General features: G+C 46.3%; 1 protein-coding gene across 8 annotated transcripts in view; it reads right to left on the bottom strand.

Annotated features, from left to right (window-relative positions):
- Positions 1-22,502, bottom strand: part of Ttc7b (tetratricopeptide repeat domain 7B) — a 215,232-nt gene that overhangs the window by 85,268 nt on the left and 107,462 nt on the right. For all 8 annotated transcript variants that reach the window (XM_057782135.1, XM_057782137.1, XM_057782136.1 and 5 more), the window contains 5 exons: positions 19,457-19,594; positions 5,406-5,489; positions 4,321-4,425; positions 2,415-2,532; positions 439-496 (listed from right to left, as the gene is read on the bottom strand). In XM_057782135.1, the coding sequence (XP_057638118.1) occupies positions 439-496; positions 2,415-2,532; positions 4,321-4,425; positions 5,406-5,489; positions 19,457-19,594 (503 nt within the window). The remainder of the gene's footprint in view (positions 1-438; positions 497-2,414; positions 2,533-4,320; positions 4,426-5,405; positions 5,490-19,456; positions 19,595-22,502) is intronic.

Raw genomic sequence — 22,502 nt, 5'->3', positions numbered from 1 at the left:
CCAAGTGTGAAGGTGTTGTGGGCAGTGGGTTTGGGGCGTTTCAGAGACTTTCAGACCTCTGGTTTCTGCACCTGTTAATGTCACAGCCTACAGCCTGACATGCAGAAAAAGCCAGAAAAGAAGGACCTCTTTTCAAGACAACGACAAATGCCTCCAATAAAGGAACCAGCTCTATAGACAAAGTGTCTACCTTTCTTGTGCTGAAATCACTTTATCAGGAATGAATAAAAAATACCCAAATAGATTAAAAGTGGGAGAACAGGGCAAGGAGTGATATCCTGCTTCCAGTTTCAAGGTTTCATGTTTGCTGCTCAAGACAACATACTCCACGGAGCAAAACACTGTTTACATAATCTTTAAAAATATCCTGCCTTTTTCATACTCATCATCCTTGGTTGTCACTACGTACACAGAGTGAAAAGACGAACTCCCACTCACCTCTGAAACGCAAGCAGCGCCTTCCTTTGCAGGACCTCCTGCATCCCTCGCAAGGAAGCTGAGAAAAGGGTTCTGTTAGTAGGTGGCAGGAAAGATTGGGGTGGGAATGACAATGCTAAACCCCCCACGAAAGCCATGTTACATGTACCAAGTTCCAAGGGCCTAGTCCACTAGGCACTGTTAGGACAAAATCCCTGTCCCATCCCCAAGGCTCTTCCCATGTTCAGTAGACATTACTGTGGAGCAATGTCAGAGACAGTGTGAGCTTTGGGACCTTAGTCCTATATGTCACACACATAGCACTCTATCTTTCTGAATGTGAATCCAGTCTAGCTTATCACCGCTACTTTTTAAGCACATTTCTGTTAAAAAGAAAAACCAGAGCATGCTAGCAAGGGGGTGGGGAGGCATTTTCCCAAAGGCCATTTGAACTGCAGAAAGAACACACTGGTTCCCCCAAGATAAACATGTAGAACTGGCTCGACCAGGATGGTGCAGTCAGACCAAGCACCAGCAGATCCTTCTGTGCTGAGCAGCTATGACCCTGGGCTACGAACTCTGGCTTGATGCTAGGTTAATTCATGCTACCTAAGGCCAGGATTCTGTGATATCAACATAAAGGATGGAGATGCCACACTTAACATGGATATAGAAATATCAGTTTACATGTGTGAGCAAACACTTCCCTGTGTAGAACAAGAGCAATGGCTCCCTTATCGTCTGGTCTGCCTAGGAACAAAAAGGGGACTTTTTACTGGAGTAGGGAAGAGTCCAGAGGAATCTGTCTGCAGTCACGCTGCAGGAGGCCCTTATCCAATCACTGCACAAAGGCAGCTCTTGCTTGCCAAGAGATTAGAAATGGGAGGCTGTCCACGGGGATGGATGGAACTGGGCCTGGGGCTACTGAGAACCTCAACTGACCCAACTCAACTTAAAATGCTGTGAGAGGGTGCATTCTGCAGGGTGCACTGATTGATTCTAAAGGCTGGTTAGGGGTTGAGTCTGAATCAAGAATGTATGTGGGTAAGTCTACGGCCTTCAGACTTTCCCCTGAAAGTCAATATTTGAAGACATATGCTGAGTAGGGACAATGTAGCGTATGCATATGGAAATGTCGCCGGAAAGCCAATATTGAAAAGCAATTGACATGCCAAAAATGCAGCATTTTAGGGTAGAGAAAAGAAAACTTTGGGTTAATTTGTAGGAGTCACAGTGGTATCCTGTCTTCCTGTGACTAACAGGGGCAGTGGGGAACTCCTAGGAGGCTAGTAAGATTCTACCTACTGCTCTGAGTGGTGCTTCAGGGCATTTTGCCTTATACTAGTCATTAAGTTATATATTTGTCTTTGAGGGGTTTTTTATTCAAGTTATATTTTATAAAATATTAGAAAATAACATTAACTTATATTTTCTGCAAAAGTTTTAAGTGTATAAAGCATTAAGATTTATTTAAAGTCAAAAACCCATCAACCAAAACGTTTTTAGAATATTCAAAATATATAAATCACCATCCTCAGGAACCATGGGTACTGGTTAGCTACATTGCATGTGTGCAGAATTGTGAGTTAAATGTGGGGACAAAGAAGTGAACAGTGTCTGCTAGAAAACGCTGCGCCCTGCAGTTGTGGCCCTAAGCTCTTCTAATCTACGGTACCTACCTAATGTCTCTTTTCCCTTAGGAACGGGCCAGGTGAAAGGCTGTGCCCAGGATGGAGGCATGCTGGCTGTCTCATCTCTCGAGGCCTTACTCTTCTGACTGTCAGGATAGAGTCCCAGCACCCACTGGCTAGAAACCTGGGCACCACTAGCCCCATGAGCCTGCGACCCCATTTCAGGCTCTGACATTTCCCATCCCAGTCTAGACAGAGAAGAGGGAACACTGGGGGCCCCACAGGCCAGGATCCCAAAACATCCCAGCTTGAGTGCCCTCCTAAGACACAGGAGACTGAGATACTGCAGGGTGGGGCCTCTCTCACCGTCAGTGGCTTGCAGACTATATGTGAGCCCCAGAGCTAGGTAGCCTTTGGCCTTGAATTCCGATGTTTTATCCCCTATATCAACGACAGTTTTGGCAAACTTCTCAGCCTCTTCCAACTGAAAGAGAAGTTAAAAAACAACAACCTGTCAAACTTCCAACATCAGTTCCCAGGAGCACCTGCTGCTAAACATGGGTTTCCAATGATTGCTTTGGAAATGATCCCCAAACCTTCCAACTCTACCCTGGAATTCTCTTTTTTTTAGTGAGCTTTTTCAATAGCCCGCAGGATTCCTATTTATCTGTTTTGTTAAAACTTTCCCCCTTTGCTTATTTGCCTTCTTTTCCAAAGTTGCTATCATATTTGGTGGGCTTATGTGTTTTCCACCCTCACTTTCACTGGTTGGTTCTATAATGTGGATGGACTCAGGGGTCAGAGGTCAAATGAAATGTATTTGAAAAGAATAAAGTTCCTGAAATGCCTTGTTTTTGGGTTTTCCCCTTTATTCATGACATAAAAAAAATGCATTCAGACTTGGATTCTCTTTGCCACAAGCTGGTAAAAATTTCAAAAATCAACCTATTTTACAGAACATAGCACACAGTCCTGGCACCAGCATATTCCTGTGAGAACATGCACTTGTGAACTCATGCTCAGTGAGACCTCTTGCACAATTCACTAGAAAAAGAAGTTTCTTCAAAAGTGTGATAAACAGGGCTGGAGAGATGGCTCAGTGGTTAAGAGCACTGGTTGCTCTTCCAGAGGTCCTGAGTTCAATTCCCAGCAGTCACATGGTGGCTCACAATCATCTATAGTGAGATCTGATGCCTTCTTCTGGCCTTCGGGCATCCATATGAACACTGTATACATAATAAATAAATAAATAAATAAATAAATAAATAAATAAATAAATAAATCTTTAAAATAAAAAGTGTGACAAACGATAGTGCTGAATCTGGATATAACCCATGGGAGTCCATTACACTCTTGATTGCTGAGGTCTTGGAAAAGCTTAATAATAAAAGGTATGAAAAGACATACAGAGAAGATTGGTTACCCATCTCTCAAAACGATGTGTTTTTGGTGTTTAGGGACCTGTTTATCACAGTAATAAATAGAAGCCCAGTTGGGAGAAGTCGCGTGTGTGGGTTCCAAGCCAAGGCACACTCTGTTGCTCTCTTCAGGTCCTCAGTATTGTTCCCTCTGCTCCCAGTCCCAAACTGTCAGATCCACAGGCACTCATCACACCACAGCACGCTGTGAGCCTATGCCTGCTTGCTCTTTTTTCTGCTACCTTCGTTCAAGGGAAATCAAACAACAATGGGTCATTCTTTACAAGGCTCAGTCTCCTACTGTTGAGTGAGAACACACGGGAACAAAGGAAGTGAGGACTGTAGGGGAAGGAAACCTGAGTTAGCAGGGAGTCCTGGGCTTCGGGCAAAAGACTGGATATGAAGTTGAAACGAAGAGGTTACAGCTCCACTGTAGGAGACACTTATCTATTCTACCAGCTGAGCAAGTTAACCAGAGTTTTCTGCTTCCTAATGCTGTGCTTGGTGAGGTACTAGAACCCTGATAAATTATACTGCCACATTCAAGTTTGAACAAGACTATCTGAAGAAAGTGCTTGTGAAGAAAGTAACGTGAAGGAAGTTGTATTGAGGCAGAGGGAAAATCTTTAAGCCAAAGGTGATAGAAAGCTTTGGGGCCTTCTCAGTCCTACATATCACACACAGCAAGCTATATCTCTGAGTGCGAATCCAGTGGCTTCTAGTCGCTACAAAAGAAAACCCGGAGCACCTCGAAATCACTGACTTCCTTAGAGTGAGTGAGGCTTGACAAGGAGGCATGGTAGAAGCCGACCCTGGGCTAGAGCCCTGTGCAGAAGGGAGAAGCACCCACTTACCCAGTGAAGGGAACCCACACAAAGCTTGGCTGCCAGGAGCGGGATGGTGGCATCGTCGGGCTTCAGCCGGATGCATTCCTTCAGCACCTTCACGGCACGGGCTGACTGCAGAGAGACAGCACAGGTTTGCAAACTCACATTGTCTGATAGAGCGAAACATTCCAGCCTTCTCAGAGGGGTTGCCCACTCAAGCAGGGACCAGGGCCTGTAATAACCAGAGCTTGGGGCTCACAGTGACAGAGGCCTGAACTGCTATCATGAGCAAGTTGCAATGCGCCCTCGTGCATGCCTGGTTCACTCCTTGCTTATGCAGCCACTGCAGCAGTGAGAAAAACAGACTGCAGAAGTTTACACTGCTATAAAAAACAAACACTAATTAGAAGCACACCAAACCACATTTCTGAGCTCAGTTAGCACAAATAATCTATGGCGCACTTCACAATTTACTGAATGCCAGACTTCCTAATGGTTGCATCTTTATCACGAGTGCATATGGTAGGACTGCCACCCCAAGTATTTGTGCAGGTTTCTGTATTTGTCGATAACTCTAGGAAGTAGGCACTTGTCACCACTCCATTTTACCAAAAAGGAAACTGAGGCACTAAGTGACATACCTGGTGTCACTCAGCTGTGAAAGCACCCAGGCTTCCACCAAGCAGCAGCAGTAAGTCATGTTTATGGCTAGTATCACCTGCTGCTTAACACTACACACTGTAAAGACACTAAAGATACCCCACCATTTACCCCAATCCCAGGATCCCCCCCCCCCTTGGACATGTGCACACATATACACACACCTCTGGGACATGTTTACATTCCCAAAGGAGCTCAAGACTTGATCTAACCATGTACATTTGACATGAATGAGTCACAATAGGTTTAAAAAAAAAAGACAAATTAAGAATTCCCCATCTTAGTGCTATACCCATCTTGGGCCCTAAATAATTAAATTTGGTGATCCATTATGAAAAGGCCATAGGATAGTTTGAAATTGCATCTTAGCACTCCATGAGGTGGAAGGTATATCCTCAAGAAATTTAGCTGCAGAAGCCTAGATAGAGAGCAGCACTCATGAAGAGACTCACCTTTCCAGCAGCCATCAGAGACAGAGCAAACTGGTACCACAGGTGGAACTCCTCAAAGGCAAACTTCATGGCTCTTTCTAAGCACTGGTTGGAAAGAAGAAGACAACATCTACACACTGAGAACTGTTGGAGCAGACCTGCGTGAGTGTGAATTCACAGTAGTTAAGTCTGCCAGCTCCACTAACCTTCAATGCCTAGAACTCTCCACTTTCCAAGGCCTCCCTCGCCTCCCTCGTCATGCAGAGCACGATGCCAAAGGCTAGAACAATTCACAGCTGGTAGACACATGAAACATTTTGCTCTGGGAAGAAATGGAGGTTGGCACACAAGCACCCCAACCACAAGGCCCAAACTGGGCAGAAATGAGGCTCTATGAGAAGTGACCAAAAGCTTGAGGAGTGGCATTTACAAGAACGGCCACTGAACTGGGCCGTGATGAGGAGAAGAGAACCTGATTGGGAGGCAGGAATGGAAGGAGGAGGGCGGAGACTGTGCCTCAGTTTGGCCATGGCAAGCCCAGTGAATCCAATTTGGACAAACAGATCAGTAAGAGTTCAGGCTGGAGACATGACATCTGCTTTTCCAAGTTATTTTTTTTTCTTCTGTACCCTGAGATCTCTGTTACCACATCTGTATTAATGAAGTGCTTTCATTCTCCTGCCCCAGCACGGCACTGTTGGGGAATCGAAGGGCACGCTCTGCTTCTTGGCTTCCCCAGTGCTGGCCAGCTTGCTGTGGCACACAACTGAAAAACCGCCCTCTTGGGGAGCAAGGTGCCAGTAGAAAACATGACACATTCACCTCACTGGGGCAGGGGAGGTGGAAGACCACAATGGAGGCTATGAAGTGAAATGTTCTAGGGGCTTCACAATCCACAGTTTGTCCAAGTTAGAGCCACCACAGGAGATGGCAGGCAACACTTCTCTTGAAGAGGAAGGAAAAAAGACTGAGACCAGAAACTCAAGTGGAGATTCTGCAGAGAGGGCATGGAAGCATGCCACCACTCCGTCTCAAAGGGGTATCAGGACAAGCAGCTGCTGGAGCTAAGAAAGCCCTTGGCTCCATGAGGACGCTGTGTAGCGCACTGGAGGAGAAGAGGTGCAGATGAGGATGGGGGAGCTCTGCAGAGCCAAGGTGGGGGACGTGGAGAGGCTATTTCATCATGTCCGTATTTCCTGGCGGAGGCGAAGAAATAGAGCAGACAGAGAGAGAACCGAGGGACACACAGGTCCCAGAAGATGCAAGCGCACCAGGCTCCTGGAATGAACGTGTGGTGAGGCAGGTGCCTCAAGTGACGGGGGACAAAGAGGGAGGCCTGCCCAGACCACTGCTTGTTCTGTCAAGGTGCAGTGCAATGGTTGTTGAGATAAAATGAAATATCAGAGCCAAGAGAGGTAAAGCATGGTAAAGGAAAGGCTTGGGTAACCAGGAAGCCTGCAGACTTTATGGCAAGGTCACCAAGACTGGTCTGAGTGTGCCGTGGCACCTAGAGCACTTCATGCCAGTCTGTCTTCTCTGCAGTGCACTGGAACAGAAAATGATGGCTCCTCTCAGCTAATGGACAGAAGGAAGGGCAGGGAGCAGGAACGAAGTGGCTCATGGAGGGGGCGATGCACAAACACAAGACCTAACACACAATAAAACAAATGGGGAGGCTGGGGAGTGGAGAAGACAATTCTAGCATTTGTAGAGGCTGGGGAGATAGCTCAGCTGGTATAGTGCTTGTGCAAACACGAGGACCTGAGTTTGGGTCTCCGGCACCCGCATAAAAAAAGCCAGGCATGGCAGTGAGTTCCTGTGAAGTGCAGTTACTCTGGTCCAAACCAGGATCCTCTTGGTTTAGTGAGAGACGCTGTCTCAAAACTAAAGGGGAAGGCCCTTGAAGAAGACAACCAGCATTCACCTCTGGCCCCTAACATGCAGCATACTTTTACACAAGCAAATGCACACACACATGTACACATGTGAGCAAACTCAGGTCACCAGGCTTGATGGTGAGTGTTTTTACCCACTGAGCAATTTGACCAGATCAGTTTTTGTTGTTAATTATTCTTGTTTTGTTTTGTTTTTTGTTTTTCAAGACAGGGTTTCTCTGCGTAGGTCTTGCTGTTCTGGAACTCTTTGTAGACCAGGCTGGCCTCGAACTCACAGGGACTCGTCTCTGCTTCCCAAGTGCTGGGATTAAAGGTGTGCACCACCACCACCTGGCTTTATATATATAATCAAAGGTGGAGACATCTTGGTTTTTCCAAGATCTTTTTCTGAAGTTGTAATTAGGATGAAATAACAGTGCTCCATGATCAAGCAAACCGCCATTGAACAGACAGAAACAAGAAGCCCATGAATGCACAGAACCTTTGTGAAGGAGCATGGCCAGACATGGTGGTGCACAGCTTTAATCCCAGCACGCACAAGTCAGAGGCAGGCAGATCTCTGTGAGTTAGAGTCCATCCTGGCCTACAAAGTGAGTTCCAGGCCAGCCAGACTATAAAATGAGTCCCTGTTTAAAAAAAGCTGGGGGCAGGGAGGAGAAGAAAGAGCAAGCTAGCATTACAGCTTAGTAGGAAAAAAAAAGAAAGTTCATACCAAACAGTACTATGACTACTTAACTCCTAAGGAAAGTATTTTAAATTTAATTTTGCCTCAATATTTCATAAAAATCTGTGTAAGGCAAACAAGAGGCAAATGTGGAAAGCAAAAGCATGAACCTACAGGGAATAAAGAATACCTTTGAATTCTGGGTGGGAGCTATTACATAATACATGTCATTGGATCCCAACTCCAGACTTACAGTAAATAGCCACTGCCTTCTGCATCTTATAAAATAATTTCATACGAAACCCTCACAAACAAGGCCCAATACCACAGAACCAGGCTAACATGTGGGCTTGCATACCTCCGAGGCAAGGCTTTTGGTAGCACTTGCTACGTAGCCAGTCACTATTTTAAGCATTGGCTCCTTTGGTCATTTTTAAAACCCTATACAGCACAGAAAGGTACAGTTACCGTCCTCCTTGAAGGGCCAGGAGGCTGAAGCACACAGATTTAAGAGATACATGGCATCTCAGCGAGCTGATGACAAAGCAGCTGTGAATCCAGGAGCCTGGTTCCAGAGTCTGAGCTCACAGTCATGGTGGCAGCAGATGACCCGAGACTCCAGCGACAGCCGTGGCACTCACACCCCACTTAGCATGCTACTCTTCCTATGGATGGCATCGTGTACTGAACGGGGCCCCACAATCCCTGAGGATTTCGGGCTCCAGCAGCACTCTTTCTGCTAAGGAGGTGCCTGCTCCCAGAGCCTCTTTGGGATGAATCCCTGAAGCTATTAAACACTGAGATCTTTACAATCTGCAGGATTGTCAAGAAACTTTATGATTCTGACAACCAGCCAAACAGTACATTTCCGGCCGAGCTTTAAAAAGCACTCATCTTGACAAGGACTGAGGCAAGCCATGCATTTCCTCAACAATGACTTTCAGAGTCTCTAGCTTGATCCTCTCTCCCAAGGCTATAGCAACTCACATCCCATGAAGCCATGGAGGAATCACAAAGAGAGTTACAAAGGCTGAGGGTGTACTTCAAAAGAGCTGGGGATACAACTGATTGACGTGTACTTGCCTAGCATATGCACGGCCCTGGGCTCTACACTAAGTACCATACACACATACATACATACCACACAAACAAGCAAACACCCTAAGCCTTTAATACTTTAGCCAGGTATGGTGGTGAATGCCTATAACCTTAGTACTCAGGAGGCTAGACAGGAGGCCAGCATGTACTACATAGTGAGACCCTGACTCAAAAAGCAATGAGAGTAGCTGGAGAGATAGCTTAGAAGTTAAGAGCACTGGTTGCTCTTCCAGACAACCAGGGTTTGGTTCCTAGCACCCACATGGCAGCTCACAACAGTCTGTAACTCCAGTTCCAAGGCCTCTGATTCATTCTTCTGGTTCTTTGGGTACCAGACATGCACATGGTGCACAAACATACATTCATACAAAATAAAATTTTAAAAAAAGGAGAGAGAAAGAGACAGAGAGAGAGAGAGAGAGAGAGAGAGAGAGAGAGAGAGAGAGAGAGAGAGAGAATGATTGAATGACTGTGCAAACTAACAGTGATAAACTAGCCTCATCCCAGATCACAGGTGTGTGCACTGTGTCACAGTCCTGCCTTCCTGTGGGCTCTGGGCATCTTTGCCACACAGTCTAGTCACACCAGCTCTGAATGTCCAAACAGCTCCAGATGCTCCAAGACTCCAAATGCCATGGCCAGTGTTTGCAGACCCAGCCAAGCCCTCCCTTATGTTCTCAGGAACATTCAGACATTCACCTCTAAGAACTCAGGTCACCCAAAGCTCCATTACAGGAAGAGTCTTGAGCTGTGACTGGAGACACCTGATGCCCATAACCTTTCTCCTACAGGGGTAGGTGCTCAGCCCATTGTTTGAGGAGCCTTTAAGACACCCGAAACACAACTGTGTGTGACAGTGAAAGCGGCCAGTTAGAATGTTTGTAAGCAGGTTGCTGAGATGAAGGTTGACAAATAAAATGAAAAACACATGTATTTCAGTACTGTTTCTAGAGAAGATGAAGGACCGATGACAACAGACTTCTCGGAAGGCAGCAAGTGTCATGTAGACAGTGGTGAGAAGCCCTGGAGCGCACACCTTGGCATGGCTTTGTAGAGAAGACACCAGCTCCAAGATCAGATGGCTTAGGCTTGATCACCACCCCCTCCTCTAGCCACAGGGCTATCCATGGGGCAGAAGCGGTGCATGGGCAGTGCTCCCAAGGGTGGCTGGCGGAGTGAGCAGAGAAATTCTGCAATTTTGACAGCTGCTGTGGCTTGCTTTTGTGACACAATGTGGGTTCTGATCTGAAGTAGGAAAGTCCCTGGGATTGGGAGAGTGACAGGAGCCTGGGTGGGAAACAGCCACTGAGTGAGACCCTGGCCCCTTTTATTTCTGGTGTCAGAGGGAGGGTGGTGAGGCTTGGGGAGGGATGTGGGTCAGAGACACACAGCATCGTGGAGAAGATGAATGTAGCTGCAGTATAATGGCTTTCCAGTATGGACAAGTACTCCAACACCCTCTGATGCCATGGATATGTGGCAGTGGGTCCCTGGGGGCTGAGGGCATCGTCATGTGAGTGGCTGTCAGCATGTCACCTGCAAACTTCTTCCCTGCTGGCATAAGGACTTTGCCTTTCTCTTATTTTGGCTTTTCATATGAAACCGTCTTTGAAGGGTTCCAGGAAGGGCTGCTCTTCTGGCATAAAGAAAGGGTTTAGCAACTACCTTCCCTGTATGTAAAGCCCAATTATACCAACCGGGTGTGTGGCAGCGACAGCTGCACAATACCACAGCAGGGAGAAGCCAGGGCCTATTCCGGGAATTCAAGAATGAGACTCAGCATCCAAAACCCACAGGGGAAAGGGTAGAAATAAATAATCAGATACCTCGTACTCTTGGCTTGATACCCCAAACTGATACCCATCACCGCTAAGAGAAGAGTACCACCCAAGCTCTCTTCCTTTTCCTTGTGGACAGTTCTCACTGCAGAGATCCTCCAGGGTCGTTCACCTAGGAGGATGTTATTTCTTGCATTGTACGTATTTAATGAGTAGATTACTAAATGTTATTAATATAAGTCTTTGCAGTTGTGTAATATAACACATTAAAAATTACCAAGGCAGATGAATGGCACGTTGCTTCTTTTAGTTAGGAAAACCTACCTAGCTCCTTAGCCCTTTGGGATGCACGGATACCTAATAACAGGGTGCGTGGAGACCGTCAAGGCTCCCTGGTCCTACTCTCACTTTACAAATGTGGGGATGAAGACCCAGAGAGTCAACAAGACCTGTCTAGGGCACCCAGGTCTCACAGTGCTCTTGTTTTTAAATTAATTAAAACTCAAAGTACAAATTAAAATGAAGTTTGAGCAATCTGCCTAAGAGAAAAGAGTCCAGGAAAAAGTTTCTAAAAGTCATACTTACAGGACTGGAAGGAACAAGCAAAAGCCTCCCCTCTCGAAGTGTGGGAAATATACACAATGTCAAAGCTCGCTCAAGTTTCCGTCCCCTTATTTTGGGAATAAAATACCAGATACACTTGCCCCCACCCCCCTGACTCAAACAGTAAGTCTGCTTCAGGCAGAGGATCACCAAGTTTTACTATTTTGGGAAATGCTTAAATTAAAGGACATTATTGCCTCTGGCTACAGTGAGAATAGAAATTGGAGTATTTAAATGGTCCCAGATGGCATCCTCTGGCAGTCAACCTTCTCAACTCTATGAAACAGCTTGACAAGTGTGCACAGAGTATAGGAGCCCGGGTTCCAACTCAAATCCAACCCCTCTGCTGCATTCTTTGTTGGCCGTGCAAAAAGCACGAAATTCAGTTCCTCTACTCTGCCTCCTCCTCATTGGCCTTTCCCCATCTAATCTTTGTTATTAGCCCTTCTCACCTGGCTTGGGACGTCAACTTTTAACCCTTAGATGGTGGCTGCAGGGATGGTGGCCTTGCATAGGGATGCAAAGACTACAGAGGGAAGGACGGAGCCAAGAGTGTGGCAGGCCAGTGGCACACAGGTCAGTGGGCAGCTATAGACAAAGCAAATGTGCATCAAAGTGAAGAGAAGGAGCACACGGAGTTAGGTAGTCTACCTGCCCTGTCCTAAGGAGAGCCACAGACAAAAGAGAAGGAACGGGGATGAGTGTGGCCAACTCCAGAGACTCTAGAGACAGTGGAGTTCCTGACAGGACTGGAGCGGAGGTGATTAGATCATATCCTGAGGACCCTTTCTTGACGTTCATTTGAAAGCTAAAAACATTCAGGCCAGTGAAACAGAATAAAGACCACAGACATGGCCAGTACAGCTTCTGCAAGAGTGATGAGCCTATTCAGAAAGGGAAAGAATAATTTCTTCAAGGAAAAGTGTTGAATTATGTGATTTCCATACCCAAAACAATGGCCTCCGTGATGTTAGTTCTGACTGTCCATGTGACACAATCTAGAATCACCTAGAGAAGAGCCTCTGAGAATGTCTGGGAGAGATTATCTTGGATATGTTAGTTGAGATGGGAAGCCCCGCCTGGCTGGCGTCATGCCCTGGACTTTTGGGTCATGGAGTGTATAAGACTAGAGAAGGGGGGAGCACTAGCATGTACACATTAATTTCTAGTTTTCTGCTCTTCACTACAGATATCATGTGACCAGTATTTTCCAGGTCCTGGTACTGTGATTTCCCTGTTTGATGGATTGTAACCTGTACTTAAAAGCCATATAAGCCCTTTCTCCCTTGAGCTGCTTGTCTGAGTATTTCATGACAGCAACAGAAAAATCACATACAAAATCCACCCTGAAGAGCTCCATAGCCCTAAGTACAGGATGGGAGACGACAGGGTAAACTGCCGTGATTCTGGGTTTGGCACTAAACCAATGGATCCTTAGAAAGACAAAGCTTAAGTAGCAGAAGAAAATGCACAGGGCTTAGTTAGAACCAAACCCTTGTTCATTTAAGGACACGACTGAGAAAGCAAACAGAAACATGCAGGGCAGGAAAACTATCTGCAAGCCATGCATTTGATGAGAGTTTATCTTACATCTTACATAAAGAATAACTGTAACAATTAAATGGACACAAGGCTTGAATAACATCTGTCCAAAGAGGCAACACAAATGGACAGTGAGTAGATGAAAAGATGTCCGTACATCAGGGAAATGCAAGTCAAACCCACAATGAAATATCACTTAACACCTGCAGAGGGGCTACAATCAAAGTAACAGATACTGGTGAGCATGAGAGAGCCAGAGTAGAGCGTGAGATGGAAAGGTCATTGTGGAAAAGTTGGTAGTTCCTCAAAAACTTCAACACAGAATTTCCATATGACTTGGCAGCTCCACCCCTAGAGAACTGAGAAGAGAACTCGGCAGTGATGGAGGTCCTGTCAGATCCACTATGACAACAAGGCTGGCTTACAAAGACTAGCAAAGGGAATAAGCCAGACATAAAGGGTACGGATTGGATGATCAATTTTATGCCAAGTGTTAGAATGTGGTAGTGTTCATGGTGTATTCACCACAGCCAAAAGGTAAAAACAACTAACGCATCCATCCATAAATGAATAGATAAACAAAATGTGTCAGATAAAGATAGTGGAACAGTATTCTGACAAAAAACGATGCAGTTCTGATAATATGCTGTCAAATGTACTATCACAACAAGGCTGGATCTTAAAAACATTAGCTTAGCCAGACATAAAAGGGCACATGCTACATGGCTTGTTTATACTAGGTACCTGAAATAGGCAAATTCACAGGCAGAAAGATGAGATGTCTGTGTGTGCATGTGTGTGTGTGTGAGTGCGTGCGTGTGTGCGTGTGTGTGAGGAGGGGATGAAGAACTATTGCTAACTATGTAAAGTTCTATTTGAGTTAATGAATAAGTTTGGAATGGTGATGACAGCTGCGCACCAGTGTGAATGTCATTAAATATTTATGAATTGTATCTTTCAAAGATTCAGACACCATACTATTTTTTTTTAAAGAAAAAAATGAAAATGAAACACGAGGCAGTGTACACCTGGAAAAGTGTTTCTCGAAGCTGAAGCCACTGAGGGTGTTCCCGCTGCTCCCGCTGCTCTGAGGAGAACCAGCATTCTCACTGAGGTGAGGAAAGCAGGCTTTACTAAGACTTACAACAGTGGGGGATGGAGACCCCAGCGACTGCACCAGGGCTGACATTCTCTGGGGCAGGCTGTCATGCAAAAATAGCATTAATGGTTCTACCAGGTTGGTTCAGAAAGGTACACCAGAGTTGAGATCCATCTAGTGGCTCTGTCCCAAGAAAGGTCCATGTTTCCTACAGTGTCCTCATTCTCACTGAGGGACCCTTAGAACCTGGGTAATAGTCTGAGAAGTCGCACTCATTACTCTTCCAGGAGAGTTTATCTACAAAACCCAAGAAAAGTTTAGTGGGCACTGGCTGCAAAGTAGTGGCGTTTCACCAAGGGCTCCCTGGGCCCATGAGGACCGGGACTGTGCCCTATGAATGACAACAGTCTCTACACTGGCACCCTCACACAGTGCCACCTCACCTGGGTACCCAAGGCAGGGCAGGGTGCAGTCAGGCTCTGAGGCCTCCTAGTTGATGGTGGCCCACTAAGCAGGGCTGGAGGTGGGCAGCATTTCCAGAGTCCGGGTATCAAAAGGTTTAAGATGGCGGAGGTATAAATGTCCTTTTGGTACCATCATTAGCCACAGAACTACAGATTTACCATAAACAAATGAATATGACTTCAATGGAAAGATTAAAAATATCCCTTCTGTTGTTAAGGCTGCCATGTCTATGTAGGGGGAACACACACCATCTCCAAAAAGACCCCATAATATCCTGTCAAAGTGGAACTGCTAATAGTCAGACTCAAGAAATAAACCTCCTTAGCAGCTTGGGTTCATTCTGAAAAACAGAGGAAGCAGGGCTCCTGGCTTTACTTTTAATAGAGGGGTTGTCATGCCAACTAGGGCTGCTGTTTAAATTGAAGGGGAAAAAAGAAGTGTTCCTTCCTACACAAACTTTTCAGCAGGGCTCACAATTAGTCCTTAAAAAACCATGAAAACCCAGCACTGGGGCGATGGTAAACACTGTGCTCATATTTAAACTTGTCAGACAAAGGCCATGATAAACCTCGGTCTCTTTCTACTGTTCCACTCCTCATGCCCACTATCAGGATAAACAGGGCTCTAAGGAAAAGAAATAATGATGTGGGCACATGCCAAGGCAAGCCAATCTAGAGCTCAGAGAGCAGCCCTCCATCTCGAGAAAGAATGGGGCGTGGGGAGAACAGCGCCCCCTGCCCTCCACAGTGCTTTCACACATACCTGCTGCCTGCGGGTGCCAGCGCCAGGAGAGGGGGCACACTCAAGGCGGAGCCATTGTCTTTTATTTTTCTGGTGCCTGTGGGCCCAGGTTGGCCTAGGAGAAGAGTCAAAAGGAAGGAAAGCCTGCTCTTATGGACATGAGGTTTGCTGGAGACAGGAGGGAAGGCTCACAGACAAAACCTCTTCCCTCTCAAAGCACAGTGGTGCTCTGAGCACAGAAGGAAGATGCCACAGTTTCTGAGGACACATGGCCGGCTCATTGATCAGTCAGGGCAGGTGACTAGATCCTGTTGGAGAGGGGCCAACCCCAAACCTACATATTGTTCCCTTCTATACGCCCTTCAAGATTCCATGAGGTGTGGGAGACAGTACAGACAGCACTGCCACACCTGACAGTCAGTGAGACAGCCTTGACCCTCCGTCTTCTCCTTTTGGAGCAGGGTGGGGCAAGGTTTCATCACGCTTCTCTACGTGGCAAGCAACTGAGCCTCTGAATTATTTTAAAGCTTATTTCTTGGACCTTTATTTTAAAGCTTATTTCTTGGACCAAGGTTGACTACAGAAAACTGAAACCATAGGGTAAAACTGCCAATAAGGAGGACTGTATTTACTTCCCACCAGGCCTTGACCCCATTCAGATGTAGTAGCTCATCACCTCTACCCAGCACACTCCAACCCCTCACCTAGAACTGGCCTGTTCCTAGCTAGGGAGCCACAGCTTTGCTCTGCTGTCTTCTCTGATTTCACCATCTTTTGTATGTTTCTTTGTGAGCTCTACAGTCAAGTAAGAGTCTCTCTTGTACCTTGTAGACTCAGTCACTGCCCTGTGTCTGGCAGCTCTGTGTACAGTGGAGGATCAGCAACGTCCAAGCACTCAGTTGCCGCACAATGAGCTCCGGGTGTTGGCTCCATCCATGAGTTTACATGAATCAACTATTATCTAAGGGGATGGTGCAGTGGTAGGAGCACTTGTTCTGCAAGATGTTTGGATGTCCAGAAGTCAAGTAAAAAGCCAGGTATGTTTGTGTGTGCCTGTAACCTCAACGCTGTGGACTGTGTGTGGAGGGAGAATCCCAAGATCTTAATGTCCAGCCAGTCTAGCTGAAAGAGTGGTTCCTCATTCACTGAGATTCTATCTCAAGGCAATAGCCTAGAGAGCAACAGAGAAAGACACATGATGTCTTTTTTCAGCGTCTGCACCCCCCCCACACACACACACCCTCAGGTTGTTCTTCATAAAGATGGATTAAAGATGGTCTCTAGGATGCTGGTGGACAGCCAGCCAGCTCAGGATTTCTGGACTCTAAGTGACTATTATTTTCTTGATTTATACTTCTTGTGTTTGATTCTCCAAGGAGCATGCAGAGTTGTTTCTTATGACAGAGAGAGAAATACCAAAGTAAATTTCATCGTAGGAGGAAAGGAAAAAGGCTTTCTAAACAGAAGAGTGGAAATCTATTCGTGAACATTAGTGGCAAACCCAGCTGCCCTCACACACTATTTTGTATCAGCCAGAAGGTAGAGCCAGCCCAAGCACTGAGCTCCAAAGCAAGTTGCGATATATTCATACAATGGGTTATTACTCATCCATAAAACAGAATAAAATGCTGAAACAAGTTATGATGTGTGCGATCTGTAAACAGCTGTGAGCCACCAGATGTGGGTACTGGGAACTGAACTCTGGGGGTCTGCAGGGACAGCAAGCATGTTTAGTTATCTCTCCAGACCTGGCTTTCCTTTTAGGATGATGAAATGTTTAGGAAGTAAAGGCGATAGTTGCTGCTCTGACTTTGGTGTTCACAGGGGCTCACTGCAGTCAAAGTCTGTGTGCAGGATGGCACTGTGGGAAGATGGCATGACTGCCAGGCTGTGGGCCTCAACGCATCGGGGCCATGACGCAGTTCTCACGTTCTCAAAGGTTTTCTTACCACTGCTAGCAGGGGTAAGTTGACAAAGCCAAGCAGTGGCTCTCTCCACAGAGGTTATGTCATAGACTATGAACCTCTAAGACTGTAGGATCAATAATCCTCTTTTCAGTAGCCTGTGCCAGGAATCTCACTGTGGTGCTACAGAGCTGACTAATACAATCATACAGTGGTAGGGATGTACCAAACAGCATTGAATTATATACTACTAAGTTTGATATGTGAACTTTACCTCAACTCCAAAAAATGTTCTTTTCCTGTTTTAACTAAAAATCTTGGAAAAGTACAAGGGCAAATGAGAACAGCAAAAACAAGCCAAGTAGATTCAAGTGATGTGGGATGTCCTTCTGTATATGTGTTGCTTTTATTGGTTAATGAACAAATGAGATGTAGAGAGAGAGAGAGTAAGCAGAGTCGAAAAGATGCCAGCCAGCTGACAAGGAAACAAGACACATAGAAAATGAGGCAATGCCATGGCCACGTGGCAATACATAGACTAATAGAAATGGGTTAATTTAAGATGCAAGAGCTAGCTAGGAATATGCCTGAGCCACTGGCCAAAGAGTGTTGTAATTAATATAGGTTTTGTGTGATTATTCAAGTCTGGGTGGCTGGGAACGAAAGTACAGTCTCTGGCTACATTGAAGAAAACCCCAGTAAATGAGGAAATGGGCAAGCAGGCCATTCTAAGATGTTATCTGAGATGGAAGGAGGGTTCTTGCTTAGCAGAGGGTTGCCTGGTTCCATCCTCAGAGATGATGGACTGGGCACTCGTCCTGTTAGGTACCAGGGAGCCTCATCTTTCTCGTATGCAACTACCTGTAAAAGGTAGGAAAGGCTGAAGCCATGTGTCCAAGGCCTTTATCATAGGATATGGGTCTTCCTGGGTCAGTCATATATGCAGTAAGTTCTTGTTGCTTGCTGTTTACCTGTAGACTGGTGGCTACTAGTGTACAGAAAGAATATCCCTGTCAGAACCGCATTCCTAACCCTGCGCAGCCCTTGACACGGGGCAGGTTGTAATATACATATATACTGAAAAGATGAATTTTATAATCCTATTAATTGATTTATACTTCTAACAGGCAAGACAAGGAGATGGTACCAAGTCCAAAGTCTCCGAGGGATGTACAGGCCCAGGGAACCAAGGGGTAGGCCCACAAAGGGGACTCGAAGGCTGAGTGAGAACGTCCAGCCCAAGCCTAGGCCTGAGCTGGGTCCTAGCAGGGGAGGTTATATATGTTTGGGCACCTGGACACACTTCACTGTCTCACTGCATTGTGGGGAATTTGGTTTTTCAGAAGGCTGAATAACCATTGTCCTGTCTAGTCACCAAACCAAAGACTGAAAGCAGAAGTAAGCTACACATGCTCGTCTGTCCCCGGGTTCCTGCCGAATGTGGCGAGCACCGCAGGCTGGAGGCTGAGGCGAGCTCTGGTCTGATTTCAGCCAATCTGTTACAGTATTCCACTCCCTGTCCTCGTGCCCAGAGGCTGTTGCAATGGGTATAAATTTAGAAAGAGAAAGATAAATAACACAGAAAAGTTTATTTTAACAAAATGGGTTGTTTCTGTCCCTCTTTCTGTTTTGCTAAGAAAGATAAGTTGGTCTCCTGACTTATTTTGCCTCCTCAAAAATTGGTATTCTGGGCAGAAGCTTAATAATTCATAACCCCAGCTCAGATGAACTAACTCCACATGAAACCAAAACATCACATGTCTGTCCTAAGTGTTTCCTAGCAGAGGGGGTGAGAACATCACAGCCCCTTGCTTAAGACCTGGAGTCTACCAGTCCACTTGTGAGCAAGCACAACCCTCTGGACAAAGACAGTGCCTGTCCAGCATGAAATGATGTCTGCCAGTCAACCTCATGGTAAGTACCCACGTCATGTCACAGGAGTTACGCAGTCCTGGTTTAGATGAGACTATTTGCTAAGGACATTAGAGCCGGAGATGAGAGGTCTGGGTCATGACAGAAGTTAGACTGGGAAAGACACTGTTTCGGGAAGCGCTGTCCACTTCCCACTCACAGACTGCAGGGTCCGGCCCACAGTAAGAAGCCCACTATCATTTCTATAACCAAACTAGGAGAGCAAAGTTCAATAACTGGTCCAACAATACATGCCACTGGAAGAAGGGAACAGGAACCAGGTTTTAAGGCCCTTCCCCAAGTCATCTTGACCGGAAAAATGCACTCCCACCCTGCCCCAACCTGGAAAAGAGCCAGACTTGGTAGCTGTACCTCTGACAGCATCTCATACTGGCCTCTTCTTCCAAGAGCAATGGTCAGTAAATCATAGACCACAGACGCACTTTGCAGGCTGATGAGGCGGTCGCTCTTGTGCTCAGGAATCCTGCTCAGCACAGCATCTCGGTTGGCCTGAAGATGACACAGAAGAGAGAAACAGATGGTAAGCCAGCCTATATTCTACTATTTTCATATAGCACAGAGGCCACCTAGGCTCTCCTGCTCCACAGGGCAGGCGTGAGTAATGGACCTGTCACCTCAAGCCATATATCCAAAATCCCCAGATCACCGCAGACAATGGTCTGACTCAAAACTCAAGGCCAGATGTGAGCCTGTCAGCAGGTGTTTGGAGGAAACCCTACAAGGCTGGGCAGAACAGAGAGCTTATCTGGGCCTCAACCCACAGCATCCTTCAAGTGAGTCCCCCTAGCTCCATGCTGTGTCTTCTGTGATCTGGCTTCTAGTCTACGCTAAGGACCAGGAGAGCATTCCCAGCTCTGTACTTCCTCTCACTGAATGGGGTCATCAAGTTCCACGGTCCCATGGAGGTGATCAAACCTTTCCTTTAGTCACTAAGTGACACTCAGATTCCTGGATGACACCTCCATGGGAACAGACCTCAAAGACTAATTTAGTCTTCTAAAAGGAAGCACACAACAGATGTACAAGACAAGAAGCGAGCAATTTTCACGTTGCCATAGAGGACTCCAGAGAACACTGGCCAATTTCACATCTCGTCTTCCTAGCACAGAAACCTACCAGAACAGCCGCGCTTTCCCAGGCCATCTATCAAAAAGCAATTGTTCCACACACCAACATGTTCTCACTGCTTCTAAAATTTAATTTCTCCATAGATTCCTCCAGATACACCACACACACTAGAGTCTTGATAGCTATCTCATTTTCTTTCCTCTTCCCCTAATAGGGAGTTCTAAATCACTAAATCTAGATTTCTGCCTGCTTCTCCCATCCCCAGCTCTGCTAATGAACAGAGGTCTCCACTCCCATCTGTCTGAGGAGCAGCGAAAGGCCTGCACAGCATTCCCTGTGAGGATGGGACAGGAGGTTCTGGGGTCACTTGTCCCCCAGGCTGATGTTTAATCTTCCTGCCTGACATTCTGGAAGGTCACACATACACCTTGCCTCTTGCTAATGAGGCAAAATGCCTGTGTGTGTGTGTGTGTGTGTGTGTGTGTGTGTCCGAGGCGTTTAGTCTCAGCCACCCATCTGAACTTACTCACTTGAAAACTCCGGGCTTTTAAATGTCAAAGCCAAATGAGACTACATAAAACAGGCCGCTTCCTACAAAGTGAGTCACCTCTTAAGAAAACAAGCCTGCTTTTGAAGATTTCATTCTAAGTTTTCTTTACGCAGCTCCTTTTGAGCCCAACAAGAGATGCTCTAAAGGAAGGAGAGCCTGCTGTATTTATTTGCTATAAATGTTCTATACTGAGACCAATGTCCGGAAGAAAACAAAACAAAATTAACAGATACTGTAGGAGAGGTTTTCAAGTTATTCCTAATATGTCCTCTTTTTCAGAAAGCATTGCTATATTTTGAGATCTATAGCCTAGAACCTTCAGCAGATCCACCAGCAAGTACCCAGAATGCTGACTTGGCTGAATTATGCAGGCACACTTCTGACAAGTTCTTCCTCGAGGAGAAAAGGGATCTTCTTTGCAGTGAGAAGTGCTACACTTTCAAATGACTTCTTGTACGTGAAGAAATGGTGAAGAAATTTATGCTTCTATGTTAAAGTCAGAACTAATAAAGAATATAATTTTTCCAAACACCCAAAGAACAAGGCATACTTTGTTCTGAAATTGAGCACATAATTTTCTGTCCTAAAAATGAAAAATCAAAGTGCCAAAGGACACTGGAGGAAAAAAAGTCCCCTAAGGGCAACTTCATGTACAAGAGGTTTACAGGGAAGCCATGACTTCACTGGATTTCACTGTCCCCTGAAGAGATAATCCCGGAAAGCATGGAGGCCAACCTGACTGTCTCAAAGGTCTTGGCACAGGCTATCTGTGCTTCTCTCACTTCCATAAAGGAGTAGGTGAGCTGAAGACACCACTCCAAAGCATCTATACCACACTACGACAAGAGCTATAGGCATGTGGCCATGTTTTCCAAATTCCAAACTGGATCGCTTGACCTCACGACTGCCATCAGTAATCCACAGGAGCGCATGGACACCACAGCCAATCACGTTTGCACTGAAGAAATTAACCGCCAAGTGCAGAGCCCAGGACAGCTGGAAGGCCAACATGCACTGCCTTCTACACCAGTGACAAAGTGGGTGAGTCTTGCCCATTTGAAGACATGGTCCCGGACTCACTGCCAGCATCATCACCTATGTGCCTTCCCTGATTCTGCCAAGCCAGAGCAGAGAATATAAATGGCACCACGCTGTGTTACAAGCTGATGGTCAAAGAAAGATGAACCGGGGCAATCTGCTTCCCAGAGAGGAAGTGAGCCCAATGACGTCAACAGCAGCCCAGTGGAGAGCAATGGTAACTCAAGCAGTCTGCTCTTGTAAACACTTCTGGGCCAGTTTGCAGAACAAGAGAACCTCAAGTTTTGACCTGAGGCAAGAGAGTTCCGCATGTGGAAGCCTTAGCCTCTGCTGGCCACCTCTTCCCAGCACACAGCAGTCTGTCTGCAGCTCCCCTCAGCACAGCTCTAGTCCCCAGCTGGCCACCACGTAGAGGGTGGGGATTCACTTGCTTCCCTTGTGATTCTTTTTCCTCTGGGCTGCCTGCTGGGCTGAAAGCTCTGAGGAGGGAACCACACAATTCACAGACAGCTGCAACAAGCCAACACACTGTGTGCCCTTTGCTTACTCTGGCCGTTTAAGTCCTCATCTGTAAAAAGAGAAAGCAGACAGGAGGCCTTTGGGCCTCTGGCAACCTGTGTTTCTGCTCAAGTGCTAGGCACAAACTACTGGTCTGTGGTAGTTCTAGCTGCTTCAGCACCAAGGTGTCAAGCCAGGGCTGGCATTCGAGTGCTATACAGAGCAGAGGCCCAAGAGACAACA

This window comes from Chionomys nivalis, chromosome 10 (assembly GCF_950005125.1).
Source record: "Chionomys nivalis chromosome 10, mChiNiv1.1, whole genome shotgun sequence".
Taxonomy (NCBI): Eukaryota; Metazoa; Chordata; class Mammalia; order Rodentia; family Cricetidae; genus Chionomys; species Chionomys nivalis.
The sequence above is the reverse complement of the archived record's forward strand: the minus strand, read 5'-3'. Positions and strand labels throughout refer to the sequence as shown.